The sequence below is a fragment of the Aptenodytes forsteri genome, unplaced genomic scaffold (assembly GCF_000699145.1).
Source record: "Aptenodytes forsteri isolate BGI_AS27 unplaced genomic scaffold, ASM69914v1 Scaffold82, whole genome shotgun sequence".
NCBI classification, from domain to species: domain Eukaryota; kingdom Metazoa; phylum Chordata; class Aves; order Sphenisciformes; family Spheniscidae; genus Aptenodytes; species Aptenodytes forsteri.
The window spans coordinates 8,360,098-8,377,442 of record NW_008795490.1 but is presented as its reverse complement, the minus strand read 5'-3'; the positions used below and the strand labels follow the sequence as shown (position 1 = coordinate 8,377,442).

General features: G+C 43.5%; 1 protein-coding gene across 1 annotated transcript in view; it reads right to left on the bottom strand.

Annotated features, from left to right (window-relative positions):
• The window catches only part of TXLNB (taxilin beta), a 37,592-nt gene that overhangs the window by 10,010 nt on the left and 10,237 nt on the right, over positions 1-17,345 (bottom strand). Inside the window, exons 4-7 of the mRNA XM_009281460.1 lie at positions 15,662-15,832; positions 8,345-8,539; positions 6,503-6,622; positions 1,163-1,237 (exon numbers count right to left, since the gene is read on the bottom strand). Coding sequence (XP_009279735.1) covers positions 1,163-1,237; positions 6,503-6,622; positions 8,345-8,539; positions 15,662-15,832 — 561 coding nt within the window. The remainder of the gene's footprint in view (positions 1-1,162; positions 1,238-6,502; positions 6,623-8,344; positions 8,540-15,661; positions 15,833-17,345) is intronic.

Below are 17,345 nucleotides of genomic sequence, written 5' to 3'. Positions count from 1 at the left end.
GGGAGGACCCCCCCCCCCCCCCCCCCCAGGCTCTGCTGGGGGGGACCATTCTCACAGACAGGTCCAAGAAGATAAATCTGCATGACTGTATCTGTAATTCTAGGAAAATCTACTGATGCTGTCTCTTTTTGATGTGAAAGTCCGGCATGTCATCTGGTGTTCTCACTTGTATTCAAGGTTGATTACTGCATTGCTCTCAAGGTGTAGTATATGCTGCCTGTTTCTTGTTTTTACTGCCTTTCACTCCAGCCTGACTTGTAATGTAATTTTGGCAGGTAATTTAATTTTACTGAATGTTTCAAATTCTAACTGAATATTGAAACCCTAGAGGCCTCTTTGTATAAACCCTTAGTAGGCAGAATTCCTGCTGAAGTTAATGAAAACTCTGCCTTCACACTCCAGTCCAGAAAAGCACATGAGCACATCAGCTCCAGTTTGGTAAACGTTTCACGATATGTATGTACTCCGGTGCTTTGCTGGATTAGAAACCTGCCTGAAGGCTAGTTATGGTGAATAATCAAGCCAAGGCACCCACATTGTTGTGTGGTTGCGTATTGTAAACACTCATAAATCATAGCATCATAGAATGGTTTGGGTCAGAAGGGACCTTTAAAGGTCATTTAGTCCAACCCCTCTTGCCTTGGGCAGGGACATCTTCCAATAGACCAGGTTGCTCAGAGCCCCATCCAACCTGGCCTTGAACACTTCCAGGGATGGGGCATCCACAGCTTCTCTGGGCAACCTGTTCCAGTGTCTCTCCACCCTCATAATAGAGAATTTCTTCCTTATATCTCATCTAAATCTACCCTCTTTTAGTTTAAAACCGTTACCCCTTGCCCTATCACTACAGGCCCTGGTAAAAAGTCTCTCTCCATCTTTATTATAAGCCCCCCTTTAAATGTGGAAAGGCCACAATAAGGTCTCCCCAGAGCCTTCTCTTCTCCAGACTAAACAACTCACATGTGACAGTATGATTTGCCGTATGGGCATTACCTTACAGCTGGCTTGAAAATAACCTGTTTCCTTTGCAATAGTCTATGGGATGTAGAATGACGCTAGAAGGAATACATAGAAAGTAGTTTGGATACTTTACCTGAACGTGCCTCATGGGTTAAAAACTGGGAAACAAAGGCACACCATGCAATCACCTCTCCTACGTCACCTGTGCCTGCAGGACAGTCTCTTGCTCCTTTAACATTTTGGCCTGGAGCTTCCACTCTGCAGCTTGGTTCAGGAGCTGTGTTTTGGGCAACAGAGAGAAAATTGTTAGGTCCCTAGTTTATCAGTTGGAAAGCCTCATCCTCCAGCTACCTATGCTTCTGCCACTGCTACCTTGATAAGGAGTGATCTAACTTTCAGATGAATGTAGTTAGAGGAGTTAGGCAAGACAGAGTATTTAGTGCTATCCAGAGACGTGGGACAGGGCACTTGGTTTGCAAAGGCATATTTGAATAGGAGTTCAAAACCTACTTGGAATGAAGTGTGCAGTACAGTGGGCTCTAAAAAGTGTGGTATTTAACCATATCTCCACCCAACTTCTAGAGAGTGGTTATGGTACTTCCTGGCACTTTCATTTCAGCACAGCTCCGGCCAAATTCCTGCTCTCCAGTGAATGGCAAACTCTCTTTTGCATTAATGATCAGGACTTAGCATGGTCACAGTCAGACGTGCCTCAAAAAATCTGCACGCTTTCAGAAAGGGAACGCATAGTAAACGTCATACGTTTACTGGTGTCTGTTATCTTTGGGCTCCATTTGCACTGACATGCCATCAGCAGAGAATCCCAGCTCAGGGTGATAAATGCCTCACTTAGATCAAGAGGGCAGCCCAGGAAGAGCTTGACTGCAGTTTCATCCCTGGCTGCTCCTGGGGAGATGTGATTCCCTACTTCAATGTATTCAGCAAACTGACATTCTGACATGCAGGCTGCAGATGGGAGGGTTGGTCAAGGCTAAATGAATTGTAGGAATGAGGTGTACCGACATTTTTCCAGGCTGCAGTTCTGAGTCAGCACTTCCAAAGTGTGTAGTAATATTCTAGCAATTGGTTTAATCTGAAAGCAGGAAACATTTACTGAAGTGTTAAACAAATGTGCCTATCGCCTACCAAACATTTTATAAAGAGTTTTACTGGTTAGGCCAAATGTATTTTAGAAAAAGAATGCTAATGATAGCTCGAGAAATGAGATATAAACAAGTTAGTTTACCACAGGACTTTCTTCTGTTGGATTAAATTGTACTGTTTAAAATAGCACAGTTGGGCTCTGAAAATATATTGAAAATAAAAGTACTGTGTAAGTCAATAGATCCTACTCTCATATTGGAAATGAAAGGTGACTAGAACCACATGCAGAAAATGTATTTATTTGATCCCTAGTAAAACCTTTTATTCTAAGCCTTTTGTTGGAAGTAACACATGTAAACTACTTGAATACCACCTGGTAAAAGAGCTGAGGATGTACACTGCAAATGCTGACTGAACAACATAATGAATTCCCTCCCTGTCTCTAGCTATTTGTGGCACAAAGACTATCTGAATTAGACTTGTTGCCTATATATTAGAAAAGTATTTCTTCCATCAATTTGGCCTTTTGATTTGGACCCACTGAAATTTTACCATCTACAGTTTCCTAGACAAGAATGTTTTACAGCTCAAGTATGCATTGTATGAAGAAATACCATGTTCTGTTTGTTTTATACTTGCCTCTTAATATTTATTTTGAGAATTTAATTTGATATTTGGTTCAATGGAGATAAGTAAAATTCTTGAGTTTAGATCTTGCTGGCTAAAATTTCAAATAGGTTGTGTCATAGCCAGTAAAAAGAGATGGTATGAGTAGGCCTAGGTTAAATGAGCCTCAGTTCATGCATTTGTTTTCTTGGGAGAGGGTTTGTTTTATACACACAAAAATAATTAATTGTTTTTTAAGTTTGGATGAAATCTGGATTTTTAAGTTTCACATTTCTTCGATATCTACTTGTTTGGGGTTGGGGGTGTGTGTTAGGAATTATAGGGTGTCTGGTTTGAATGATTTAATGAAAAGTGCTTTGAAAACCTTCAGAGATACCCAGTCTCTAGGCCAGTCATTACTTCCAAAAACTGGGGTTTTATCTGTATTGCTTAAATCTCAGCTAGGGTTACCTTTGTACCTGGTGTTCCTGGGATAATGAAAAGGTCCCACCTCCCGCACCATGTCTTCTGCCACAGCACAAGAGATGGACAGAGAAGGCAAAGAAAAGTTGCTTCTTTCACCTGTTAATGAAATCCTTCTTTCTTATTGACCCACATAGCTTCTGCAGCCAGTAAAGATCCAAGAGTTAATAAACTCTTCTGTAATGGAAGCAAGCCACAGAAAGGCTTGCTCAAATTAGCACGCACTCTTGTGCAGCCTGAGGTCATTTGCAAACACCAAGCTGGGAGAAAACGAATCAGGAGAACTGATACATTTATTAATAGGCTATGAAGTGGTAACAAGGAGGCTGAAGTATAAAGAAATGAATAAATATTGCATGTGGTGTTTACAAAGCAGCACTTCAGTGAAGTGTGGTGATGTTACACTATATTATTAGAGCTATGATAGCTGCTGGAGGCCCAGACAGTCCCATCATGCTCAGGACTGAAAGAGCCGGTCCCCAAGAACATACATTCCCATTTAATGACATGGATCTAGGGACTGGCTTAGTGAAAATTAAGCTTCCCGTTTTGCTGCCAGACTCTACAAATTCCAATTATGTAGAAATCTGATCAATACCTTCCAGTCATATACTTGAAAGCCACAGAGGCTTTAAACTGCAATTAATTGCACATCAAAGTTTGTATTACAAGTGCTAAAAATGTATGGTATGGGGAGGAAGTCCAAGTAGTGTTGACCAGTTATAGGATGATAGTAAAATTGCATCCTTAGGTAAAGTTGACCCTTTGGGAAAGCCACACAGTATGAACCATTGTTCCTTATATAAGGAATCACATTCTTAGTTGCACGTGTAGAGCGAATTGTGCAAGCAATGAGATGACCTGCCTCTGTGATGTACAGAGGCTGCAGGAGGGGACATCTCTCCTGGTCTGAGGTAAAGAAATTTTGTATAGGGGCAAAGATTCCTACATGGGAGAACTGCATAGGAAGACATCAAAGTGAGCCTTCAAGGAGCAATCAAATAGATAAAAAAATACCTAAAAAATTCATTTAAAGACATTTTGAAAATCCTGCAGCAAAAGTCATGCACAGGGATGTAAAAAAATGGTATGGAGAGAATTGGCATATAGTTCTGAAAGCATTTCCCTCAAATGACAGGATGCTGAAATGCAATAAGGCTCTGACTTTGCACATTACTGAGCTGGAGAGAGATACAGCTAAAGGAGAGGACTCCCATCAAAACCACCTTGATTTCATACATACATATATATCCATTACTCCTACAGACTCTAGCACAATAGCTGGGTGCGTGGGACTAAGAGCTCAGCAATATGATTGAGGTGGGAGACAAGTGTAGGCCAGCTCTCTGGGTGCTGGGCTACCTGCTGTGACATGCTAATCATGCCTTGACTCAGTGCATGGCTTTTGGCTGGTCACTTAAGTTCTTCAGCTGAATCTACCTTGCTCTGAGGTGACGTTAGCCATACCTCAAAGGTAGGGGTTTTGAGCATTAGCTTGGACAGTGTGAAAAATATTCTTTGCATACGGTGCATTTCATTATACACCCACTACTTAAAGGCTTTGTAGCTTGTTTTCGAACCTGTTATTTCATAGGTGCTAGTCATACATGCAGCAAAGCCACAAAAAAAATCTCCCACTTCCAAATGTAGACGGTGATGACTTTCACTGCTTTAAAAGAAATGAAAATAACAAAACTGTGGATATCAGTTCTGGATAAAATACACAAAGAAGGTTTGGCTAGAAACAGGGCCAGTCACAGCCAACAGGCAGCCCCAAAACTCATATTCTGTGAGGCACAGCAAGAAAGGTTATTGATATAAGGCTATATATATCACTTTTCCACAGAGCCAATGCCCTGTCTTTCACATCTTTTTTTTTCCCCCCCCACTATCTGGAATCTGGTACTCAGTAGCAAAACTCCCAGTGACTGCAGTAAAGTAAACCCAAATTTGCTTTGTCATAGTAAGGGATTTCTTAGAAATGTTTCCTGGGGTTTTAATCTGCCAAGAATCAACTGTCATGAATGAAATTTGAGGGTTTGGCTTTACATAGGCCTGTCAGTGAAAGGGAGGACTCAGCTGGACCACAAATTGTCATGCAATGACATGCAGATGTGCACATGGAGAAGCCCCAGCTCCTCTTCCCCTTCAGTCTTTAGCTGGGAGTAAAGCTGAGCAGGAGTGGGTGTCCCAGCCACAAGATCAGTGCAGAGAAAGAGGATAAATGCTCTTATGGGCAATTTTTGGTAAGAGGTGTTTGCTGTGTTTCCCTGGTGCTCTACCCACAGGGCTTAGAGCCCCACATTTTCATCCATATTTTTTGATACTTTGGCCATGCTTGTGCTAATGTATCTGTTTCCAGATACGGGGAGGGGATAAATATCCTCTCTTTAGAGCTCTCTCGTGCTGCTCCTGAGTTAGCTGGAGGACTGGTGAAAACTAAAGCTTTCTTCCAGCCGATGAGAGCATGTCGCTCCGCCTGAGCAGTCTCAGCTGCTGCCACCACTGAGAAGAGGGACGAGGTGTCAGCGTTGAACTCCGATCCTTTGTAGATGTGAGGATTGCTGTGAAAATACCAGGCAGCCCGAGAAAATTAATTTTGGTCTGACTGAATTGCAAAATGCGTGAGACCACGGAGGAGTGCCCTCCTCCTGTCCCAGCTGTGCCTGAGGGGGACATCCCGCCCGGAGCTGCTCTTCCCTGTCCCCCTGCTAGAGGTGTCCCCCGGCCAGGCAGGGAGGAACAGCAGAGGAGGCTGCTAAACAGACCCAGACCCTTCCTGCCTGAAAGAGGCACCGGCAGACCAATGTGGGGAGGGGAATCTCTCCAGAAGGGAAGGGGAGGGTCCATCACAGCAAGCAGCTCCTGAGGCCTCCTCCGCTGGCAACACCAGACCCACAGGGGGACGTCTGGGGAGGCTCTGAGCCTGGGGGAATAGCGGCCTTCAGCCATCTCACTTTAATGCCATGTTCTTGTTCTCCTCTCTGATTGTTTAAATGTGCTCATTTATTATGTGGAGAGGTGGAGTATCAAATATCAGAGCCGTTTGAAAACTAATGGCATCACCCGACCCAACGTCACGACAAATCAACTGTGTAGTAACGGTGAGTTAGCTAGAGCCGTCTGTGCTCTAACCTACCGCTCTGCAGTTTGCTTCAAAAACTGTAAATGCTAATGAAAGCAGCCTTTCAGGGGCTGTTCCTTTACATAGAGCATTGACAGCAGCAATAAAAATGTCTCTGCTACCGTATCCCAGCTCGGACCTGAAGAACCAATATATTAGTGAAATAGCATGCAGGGCTGGTTTTGGCCTAAAGTTAGATAAAAGACAGATTAGAAGGATAGGTACGTATTCCTTTTCTTTCTGATGTCGCTCCTCGGCTTCCTTCATCATTTCCTGAGACTGCTCCAACTTGGCATCCACCAGTTTCTGTTGAAGTTCTCTGTGCTTAAATATTTTATCAAGGTGCTGTAAGAAAATAAATTCTGCTGAATATGCAGGTTTAATTGTGTACACAGACCTTCATGCTCATGCATGTACAGCTATTTACTGGAACGCTCATAAGACAAAAACATTGCAAAACAGGAAGAGTCCCAACCTATTGCAATTACTAAAAAACTACAGTGCTGATAAGAACAAACTGTGCCAGAAGTTGCATGGGAAGGGAAGCCTGATTACATTCTCTATTTTGATTTATTATAGCGAATAAAAAAATTTAAAAAAAGCGCCTTAGCATCTTTGCCAGTTCTGTGGTCTACGTATGAAGTTATATCAGTATGATCCAATACAATTGAAGATCAAATAATTGCTCATCAATAATAAATATGCAGGGGGGACACTTTTTTGGAGCTGTTAAGTGACCAGCGGATCTAAGCCACTGTGTGGATAAAAGTGTAAAGGCACACTGCACCTGCAGTACCTGGGAGCATGTGCACAGCTCGTACTGTCCTCTCTGTAAATACAGGCCCTGTACATCCCCTTTGCTCTGGCCTCACATGCGTAATGTGGGCTTGGAGAGCCTGGGTGAAAGTACATGAGTGGGGATGTGGAGGAGACCAGACCAGATGAACCAGAGGCCTCCTCTGGCCTGTAAAACCTCTGGCTCCATGGTGACCTTCAGGAGGTAAATGTTGCTGATAGCCCTCTTCGCTCTTGCTTCATTTAGATAAAATTCACAGGAGCAAATATTCTGAGCGCATCCCTCTGCTTTACATTTTCTTCTCATAGAAACCACAAGACAGGAATGTACATTTCCTTCATTCAGCATAAGACTTCATACATGATGCAACAGACTTGGAAATGCATGTATCGAATCGGGCATTCCAGATTGTAAGGACAGATTACTTATGTTTTATTCAGTATGATAATGTTGTCTGGTTGCACTGAGGCTCACAATAAACGTATTTAGAAACAATAAAAAGACCCATTGTGCTATTTGTTAGTGTTTGTCATAAAATAAAAAAAAAATGGTGGTTTGGCATTTTACTGTAGAGGTTTTTTTTGTGTCAAAATTTTCTGACCAACTCTAATGTTTACAGAAAAAATAATTTCCCATCTGTCTATTATCTGCTAGATCTTATGGTGAGCATTGTGCCTGCAAAGAAGAATCTATTCCAATGCAAAGGGCCTCCTTTATCTGTCTTCTTAATTTTCTGCTTCTGAAAGGTCAAAGCATTTACATCAGAGCCCTTCTCAGCAACCTGTGTCTGGAGGGAACAAAAGTGTATTTGGCATCACCAGCAGAGCAGGCTGTCCAAAAAGATGGGAGCTGGGAGGTGCTTGGTGGGGACTTGGAGGGGCGAAGCAGGAAAGAGGTGCTGGGGGGCTCCCCAGGGATTTGGAGGAGCTGTGAGGGGGCCGGGGGGCAGCTTAGCAGGCAGCTGGCACACCTTGCTGCTTGGGCGCCTCGGCCCCTCTCCCCACAGCGGCAAGGCTGCCGTGGGTGCTGCAGGCAGGGTGCCGGCCCGCACAACTCCTTGCCTGCAGAGTTTGCCACGCGGAGTCCCGTGGGCTCGCTGCATGCGTAGTCCCACTCAGATGGCAAAGAGTGGTGGGGGCTACCCTCGTTACCTCCACAAGACACCCGAATGATAGCCAGCGGGGAGGACAGGCTGGCAATGCTTTCTGCTTTCCCCCAGGGAAGCCGGGTTTGCTGCCTGTGCCAGCGGGCAGCCAGGGCGTTGCTCTCACCTCTTCCCGCAGCTCGTACTGGTCAATGATGCTTTTCAGCTTCTCTGCGAGCTCTGTGTTCTCCTGGCAGAGCTTCATGTTCCTCTCGCTTTGCTGCTCGATCTGAGCCTGGATTTCACTCAGTGTGCCCTGGAAATGATTAGTTATTTCTTTCCTCTTCTCATCTTCCTCCCGTGCCCGCTGAATTGTTTCCTCCTGTTGTTAAATGGGAGAGAACACAGTCATGTAAGTAAGATGCATAATAAGCGGTTCCAGAAAGATACTGTTTCCGAGTAGCATAAGGCTTCCCTTTGAAGGATTATACATGTTTGCATTCCTCTTTGGAGATCTTCTTGCTTTCATCTGCTCCAGCATTAGGCATGATTCTAAATTTACAGAGCAAATTACACAGGGGCCTTGAAAAAATTAGGGAGCTAAGAATTTGCATTTATAAAGATGGATGTAGAGCAGAGTTTCAGATCAAAGCAAGCCTGGAAAAAGGGACATACATGCATGTCTTGATTCATGGTACTGCAGCACAGCTTTCGCTTTGGAAGAAGAATTTAGTGGAAGTAGTCAAAAGCTTTTTTATCGAAATTCTTTTTGATTGAATTAAAAAAATCACCCTTTAAAATACCTCCTTTTAACTAGGAATCCTCATATCAAATTTATGGTCTTTGGGATTTTCATCTTCAAAAGAAATCCATCACTTTCTGTAGAATCCCTCCCAGTTCCTCAATTTTCCTTCCCTAACTTTTTAACTGACACCAACATTTGCACTAATTTATTAGGTAGTGGAATCAAGGAAAGCTTGTGGGCTGTTTCTTACAGGATCAAAGCAGAGAATCAGAATTTTGCCTGGAGAAAGATCGATGGATTTATTTTTTTTTACCAATTATTGAAATTCTGTTTTGGATTTGTTTATGTAAAAGACAATGCAGAAAGAATCTGGATTCATTGCTTTGGATCCCAAAATATGGACTATTTTTATTCCCTACTCATTTGCTTCCAGGGCAGTCTGCCCTTCTGGGGAATGTAATCCTGACGTACAGCGGCTAGGACCATATCTGCTGTAGTTACAAATCATGCCAGAACCACGTTAAGAACCCACTCCACAGCATGCAAATGGCATACTCTAATAAGGTTTCAACTAGCATAGTCATTTACATAAAAATCTCTGATAACACTGCATATGGATATTTTCTATAAATATACTTGAATAAAGCCTTAGCTGACTCTAATGAGGTATAATTAATATCATAAATGTGACATAAAAGGTATTGATTCAGGCCCTACTCTTAAAGTAAGACAAATACCAAATGACCCAATTTCTACTTAGCATGCACAACACGAGCCTGACCTTGGACAACTGCTGTTCAAGGTAGGGGACGTCTGTCCTTTTGCTGACCGGGGAGCGATAGAGATGACAACGCCTTGGACGACGGGAGGAAAGTATTGGAGCCAATAGTGCTAATAATACCGTAGTGCACAGGAATCACCATGAAGCCCTGCTGTGCTCTGCAGTTTGCACAAGAACATGTGTGTGTGCTCACAAACAGAGTAAACCAAAGCGTGAGCCCAGAAGGACTCTCCCTCTTAAGAGGAAGAAAGAATTACAGTTGGAGCTGGGCAAATGTCTTGGGGGGGTCCTGGTTCAGTACCTGTGTTGGAAATTGGACACACGAAAAATTTGCAGCAAGATGAAAGAGAAGCTGTCTAATTATTTTTTTTTTAATTGGTGAGAATGATTTTGAGTTAGCCTGAAACATTTTGATGACCAGAAAGTGAGTTGTGTTGTGTTTGTAGTTACTTTTTGTTTAACTCTTTTTAGGACAATTTTGAAACAGAAATGCTGTTCCAAAGCAGAGTTTAAAATGCTACTCAGAAGGTGTTTTAAATCAACTGCTTTAGCATTCCCAAAACAAAACATTTCATTTTCTTTTGAAAGGGGATGTTTACAAACAATGTCATCCCTTTTATTTTTGTTCGAAACTTTGCCAAATTTAACTTGAATGCCTAGATAGTTTTGGTCAAGTCAGAACTCCATTTTACCTCTAATACACTGTTTAAAAAACTGCTCGTGCCTCTTTGTTCTCCATTGTATAGGAGCAGCCCTGAGCAGGGAGAAGGGTGACCAGGTGCTTTCACTTCAAGAAGTCAAAGACACTGAGAAACTGAACTTGCATGTCTGGAGTCCTATTCTGTGGCTTCAAAACATCCTTCCTCAAAAATACTTTATTGTTTCAGTGGACCAAATGGTGTTATAACATGTCACTGCTGTGATTTAAAGCTCTCTGAAGTAGTAAATCCAGCTGAATATAAAATAAAAAATCGGTGGATTGTGCATAAGTCACACCACAGCGTTCTGTTACAAGGTGAAATGAGACATCCTGAGAATAGCAATCATGCAAATGAAAAAAAAAAAAAGTGCATGTGTTACTCAGAGGATCTTATTTCCTGCTCATCCTCGCTTCTGAGGTAGAATAATTATACAGAGCACAGAGACAATACAAAGATTCATGGTTAAAGACACTGAGCCAGGAAGCATTTAGTTGCAGGGCACGGTATTTCTCTTGACCTCTTCTGCTTCAGAGAAAAAGATATTTGAGGAGGATATTTGCCTAGGGGGCTAGGATGTGTCCCAGAGAGCTCCTCAGAGTCCCTCATAAAATGGCAATGATTTGTTAAATCCTCGATATCCCCGTTACAGATTAAGGGTGGGTGTGGGTGGGAGGAGCTGACTGAGCAGAAAGGCGAGTGTGTGGCTACGGCACTGTGCAGAGGCCTGCAGGCGTTGCCTCTTCGCTGCGCCAAGGAAACAAACCCCTCTGTGCCTCAGTGCTCTGCCGTGCCATGGAGCTGGCCGCGATGCTGCCAGTGCCCGGCTGACGGCAGGCTGGTGCCCTGTCCCTAAGGTATACTCGGGTAAAGAGGTTTCAATCTCTAAGTGCTACTGATAATACCGTGGGAATAGCGACGGGTCTTTGGAGGTGTCTGCATTAAACCTGAGCCTTCACGAGCTGAAAAGCCTACGGCTGAGGCTGCACCTGCGCTGGAGCCAGGGAGGGGGCTGGATGCCCACAGTGCCACCAGCAGAGCCCTGCTTCCCTGCCAGCTCTGCTCCGGGGCTGCAGGGTTGGCTCCCCTTCACCCACCTCGCCTGGACAGGCACAGTCTGGCAAACCCCAAACCATCACTATCATCCAGGTTTTATTATCACAAAGCTACAGCCCCAACTCTTTGCTTATACCTGTCTCCGTAACCTGACAGAATGCACTTTTTTCCAATAGGTTCCTTAGTCCTTCCCATTTCAAGACCCCATAGTGGAAAGTAAGATCCTTAAGTTTTCTCACAAGTTGGAGGCTTGAAGACTGACTTCTGCTTTGTGTTACTGCTGTTATGGCTGAAGTAGCTGTGCCGAGTCCAGAGCTCCTGGCTTGCTTGGTTGTAGGGAGCAGAGGGTGTTTGCGGTGGTGACTTCTCAGCTTCATCAAGGGTGTGTAGTGATAGGACAAGGGGGAATGGCTTTAAACTAAAAGAGGGTAGATTTAGATCAGATATAAGGAAGAAATTCTTTACTATGAGGGTGGTGAGGCACTGGAACAGGTTGCCCAGAGAAGCTGTGGATGCCCCACCCCTGGAAACATTCAAGGCCAGCTTGGACGGGGCTTTGAGTGACCCGGTCTAGTGGAAGATGTCCCTGCCCATGGCAGTGGGGCTTGGAACTAGATGATCTTTAAAGGTCCCTTCCAACCCAAACCATTCTCTGATTCTCTGATTCTATGATCATGGTGAACTCGTAACACACAAACCATGCTTGGCCTTGTCAGCTGCTTCACTCTGTGCTCATTCTTTTAATAATTTTAAATTAAGTGTTTGCTTTTAGTGAGAAAAATAAAGCATTGTAAATTCTTTTTAGATTTCCAGTTGTGGAAGACTAAAGTCCAGCCATAAACTATTGTTCCCTTTCCTCTGCCCTTTCTTAATCTTTGTGCTCCATATCGACCCTATCAAAGATATATTCGTGTGTCCTACTGCAATACTGCTATCACTCTCGTGTTTTACTGCTAAAAATGTAATAATGCATTAAATAAAACCTTGTAAAATTAAGACAAGGATATTTTGCAGTTTGGGATTTATCACTGGAATGTGAGATAATTTGCAAATAGCAGGGCAGGTTTGTCTCTGGTCCTCCTCTCTGGGGCAAGTCAAGAAGACTGTTGGTCTGCTGAAGTCATATCAGCCAAGACAATATGAGCGTGGACTCCTCATTTTCAACGACCCATTCTCCTCATTCCCAGGCAAGCACGGTCTGAGCCTCAAGGTCTGCAGTTTGGAGCTGAGCCCACAATCAAAGCTGTTGACTGTTGTGACATTTGTGTGAAAGTCATTGCTTAATGCCTGATAGCAGGAAGGACAAGGGACCTGAGATGTTCACGTCAAGTAGCCACCAAACTGTCAGATAACTGGCAGAACACGAACACAATGCAGAGAAATGAGTCACTGTTGGTCTTAGCAGAGCTACTCTCTATTGCAGTGGGAACGCACTCTGCTATTTCACGAACATTTATTCTGCTTTTCTTGGAGGGAGAATTAAACATCTGTTTTCTGCTGTGAAGTGTAACTGCAAGGAAATAATCTGAATAGCTGGACTGTAAGTAAGTAAAATTTTGAGGCCACTATCCAATACTAACCACAAATTTTTCTTCTCTGCTCCGCACTGTGGATTTTCAGCTCCGCTCCACATTGCATATTCATCACCACTTGGCTGCACCCATCTCCAGTTAATGGGAATTCCACACACCAGATGAGTGAAGACGACATTTACATGACGTGATGTGCATGTAATGTACCACATGGCAAGTCAGAGGAGGTTCGTGATCTGGACAGGCCAGGTTTCTCCTTTGCTATTGAAATGACACAATCTCCTACAGTTTTTATTTTCCATGCTTTGGAACACAATCAGAAGTGCTAATCCCAAGTGCTAAAAAATTATGAATCAGCTTCTCTGTCCTGCCAAAATCAAAATAAAAATGACTTAAGCAGGAGATTTTAAAAATAACATTTGATGGATTCTCCTGTTTTGGGCCCTCTCAGTACAGTCATAAGCGAAAGAAAATTGCACTCATTTAAATAAACAGAAGATGAGATTCTGGAGATTCACAGATGTCCAGGAGCTAAAGCTTAAAGGCAAATATTCCAAGAATTATGTTAAAATTCTGAGAGAGACAAAACTGGATAAAGATATTGAATGCCTTTGTTTATTAATTTAATCCTCTTTCATTCTGCAAGTATATTTTGTCTTACTGTTTTATTTAACTTTTGTTTTTACACTGAAAGCACAGGAACCAGAGGAAAGCTAGTACTCTGGGTTTCTTAAAAGGTCTCCAAATTCTTAGAGAGACGTGGCCAAGATTTGAACACCTCTTCCTCCTACAAGATCAGCTCAGGTACCTTTCCTGGCTCACCTGGCTAGGTACAGGATAAAAATCAGAACTGAGTCTGAAATTGACAGGTTTATTTAGGGGATGTAGTCCCAAAGTAAAACAGTCCAATAAGTGGAAAGATGTTGGAAAGAGACTTTCCTAAATGTAAAGATGAAACATGTAATGAAGTATTTATATGCAAAGAGAAAGGAAAAACCATGCTCTCTGATATTGACATTAATAAGCATATGACAGCTGGGAAATTCAACAAAACCTGTTCCAAATATGTTTTCCAAATATAATCAGTTTTTCTCTATACCCCAGTTTCCGCTTATTTGTTCCACTGATATGATTTATTTGTTTTAGAAATCTCAGTTAAGTCTATGCAAAGCACTGTACACTGTACTCTTAAATCACTCTAAAATGAGCTGTATTTCTGTTGAAAGATTTTGCCCAAAGATGGTCTGGTAAATCAGTGTGGATCAACAGTGAGGTATAGCTCAATATGCACCAGTTTTGGTACAAATGACAGGCACAAATTTAATTGACACTACCAGTTTTGCACTACTATAACTGAGCACACAGAGATTTGCTTCTAGTTTTCTTAACTACCTGTTAAACTGCTTTTGTCCTTCTACTAGTGCACAGTTTGAGTTTATACGTGGCCGTTCCCCCTCCCAGCTATATTATTACCAACGTACAATGAAAGTCAGAGCTAGACCCTGAAGGCCCACTCCTGAACTGGTGGAAATGAATGAAAATCCGTTACAGTTTATAGAGGTTATAGCAGGTGAATCTTGCTGCTGAAAATTCTTACAGTTTATAGAGGTTATAGCAGGTGAAATCTTGCTGCTGAAAATTCATATGTGTAATTCTATACATAACTATATCCCCATAAAGAAGGATCTTGAATAGATCAAAGCAGAAGCTTTTTGTATAATAATACCACCACCATCACTTGGAGAAAAAGGAAGATCACAACAGAAATGTACTTCTTGAACCTAAATTTTTTCAAGAAGCATAATAATATTATGAATTTCACATTTAAATGGTGTGATGCACCAAGCAATAGGCAGACATGGCATATGGATCCCAGCCTTTTGACAATCCTGAATATTTCCTTTTAGAACTGATGCCCGTAATCCAAACGACTTCCACAAACAGTGTTGGCATTCTTCCTGTCTCGAGGCTCGAAGTCTTGAGGCAAATGTCCTGATTGCCTAACCCTCACAGATCACTTGAAAATGCCCAAGGGCTCAAATTACATCAAAACACCCGCCAGCCTTCTGTGAGTCTCCTGGAGCAAAGCTGGTGTTCCTATTATTCTGGCCACGCACATACATCCGCATCTGCAGTCTCAGGGACCTGGGAAGACATGTTCTGGAAGACCTAGCTGCTATAGCTTAAAAAAACGCCCTTCCCCAGCTGCCTGCTCCACTGCTCAGCCCCTGCTTGCCATTCCCAGGAGGGGGACGTGTGCCTGCGCCACCCTCTCTCCAGCTTCAGCCATGGCTGGCGCCAGGCTGACAGCTGGAGTGACAGGGACGCTTCTCACAGCCCAGCCTGGTGCCGGGTGACTGGCCTGGCTGGGGGGCAGAGGCCGACCTGCCACAGCAAATTTGGCAGAGCTGGTCTGTTAGCACCACTGGTTTTCTCTGCGCTGAGCTCCCTGCTAATGTGAGAAGGCCTTACAGCCAATGTGGGCAAACTCAATGCTCAGAAGCACTTGGATATTTCCAGACGAGGAATAAAGGGTCTTGGTGTACTGGCCTCAAGACTAGAGCATATATATAATTACATATTGCACATGCAGATGTAAACGCTCCTTTGATTTGGTACTAGAGCAAGATGGGAAGGCATCGGCATCTTCTTCCCCCCCACTGCCGGGTACCTTGATAAGGCCACCTCTCACCTTGAGGTTTTTGTTGTGCCTCTGGAGCTCCCGGCACAGGCTCTCGAGCTTGCTGCGGGCGAGGATGGCTCGGCTGTGCTCACTCTGCAGCTGGTCCTTCTCCTTGGTGATCTGGGCCTGCCTCTTCTGCAGGTACTTGAGCTTTTTCTGCTCAGCGCGATGTTCTTCAAGCTAGGCAGGGAACAGGAAAAGGAAGAGGAAAAGGAAAGAAAAGAAAATGAGCTCTTTTGCTTTCAGGCAAGTGTTCATACTTTCTTAGCCTCTTAGGAAATATTTTGTATTTATCAGCGCTAATGGAAGAAGAGCAAGCGACCTGGAGGGAGTTCCAAGCCTGCTCGCTGCAACAGTCCCAAGTGTGCTGTAGGGTGGGTGAGTGAACATAATTCTTAATACTCTTGTCACACCATTTCAGCCCGCCCTTCTTTGGTTTGAATTTCTTTGAAGGGCAGCTGTGAAGTTTTATTTTTGTTTCAATGTTAGGAACTGGAGGAGCCGGTAGCGCTTTATGAGGTGAGCTTTCTCCAGATCATGAGATAACGCAACAGTTGCTCATTCTGTTTTGTGGCTTCCTAAAAAAGAAGCGGCTTCCTAGATACCCAGGAACTTGCTGGAAGAAACAACAGCAAAAGAGGCGCTGGAGACCAGGGACGCTGTCTGTGCAGGGGCTTTGCTGCTGCTGGAGGAGAATGCTCTTCAGGGACGAGTTCCCCAAAATGACACATGGGCACCTCCTCTTGTCAGGCTCCTCTTGCTTGCAGGCACACATGGCACCGTCCGTCAGTTGTGTTTCTGGAGGTCCCGTCATCAACAGGGGTGGGTTGCAGGGAATCAAACCTCTTTCAGGCTCTTCAGATCCATGTAATTACTGAAGAAAATACGGACAGTCCCTGACGTTCACTTGGGAACCTGCTGTTCCTGTGGGTGTGTGGCTCCTGCCTTCCCTAGAGTGCTGGCGGGAGGAGGATGTATTTGGAGGGGGGGTGAGGGACAGCAACAGAATTACTAATAGCAGTCCCCACACAGACTGGTCATTTCTTCTGACATGTGCCTATTACTGGCTGTTTTGAAAAAACTTCCTGCACTGCAAATTAACACCGTAACAGTCACGTCAAAGAAGCTTTTCACCTCTGAAGCTTTTAAAGAATTCTTCTCCCATTCCAATGCACAGCAGCCCTCCTCGCTGTATTGCAGGCGTGCATACATTGCAAGACATCTCTGAAGTCCAGATGTTTTCCAGTTGAAAAACAGCAGCACATGAGCTGCAATGTGCAAACCTTAATAATAATAGTTGCTATTAAGATGACATTATCTATTAATGTGGTACCACTAGTATTAATTATTAACCCCAGTATGACTGGGAAAGTTTGTGAGTGCAGGGGAACGATGTGCAGCTCAAACAAGACAGTCAACGGGCATCATATTTTACACTTTCTCTGCCCGAGAATCTGTTTTCTGCAGGTGCTTTGTAATTTATGCTTACAGTACAGAGCTCTGTGTATTACCAATCAAATAACAGCTAGGCATACCACAAAACAATGCAAACACCAGCTTGAAGTATATTTACAGTTTATGCTCAACTTTTCGCATGTGTATCGTGTTTTTACCCCAGTAGATCAGAATAGGGGCTTTCATCTAATCACAAGCTGCACTAACTGAAATCATTTTTCTCGTATTGTAGGGAAAA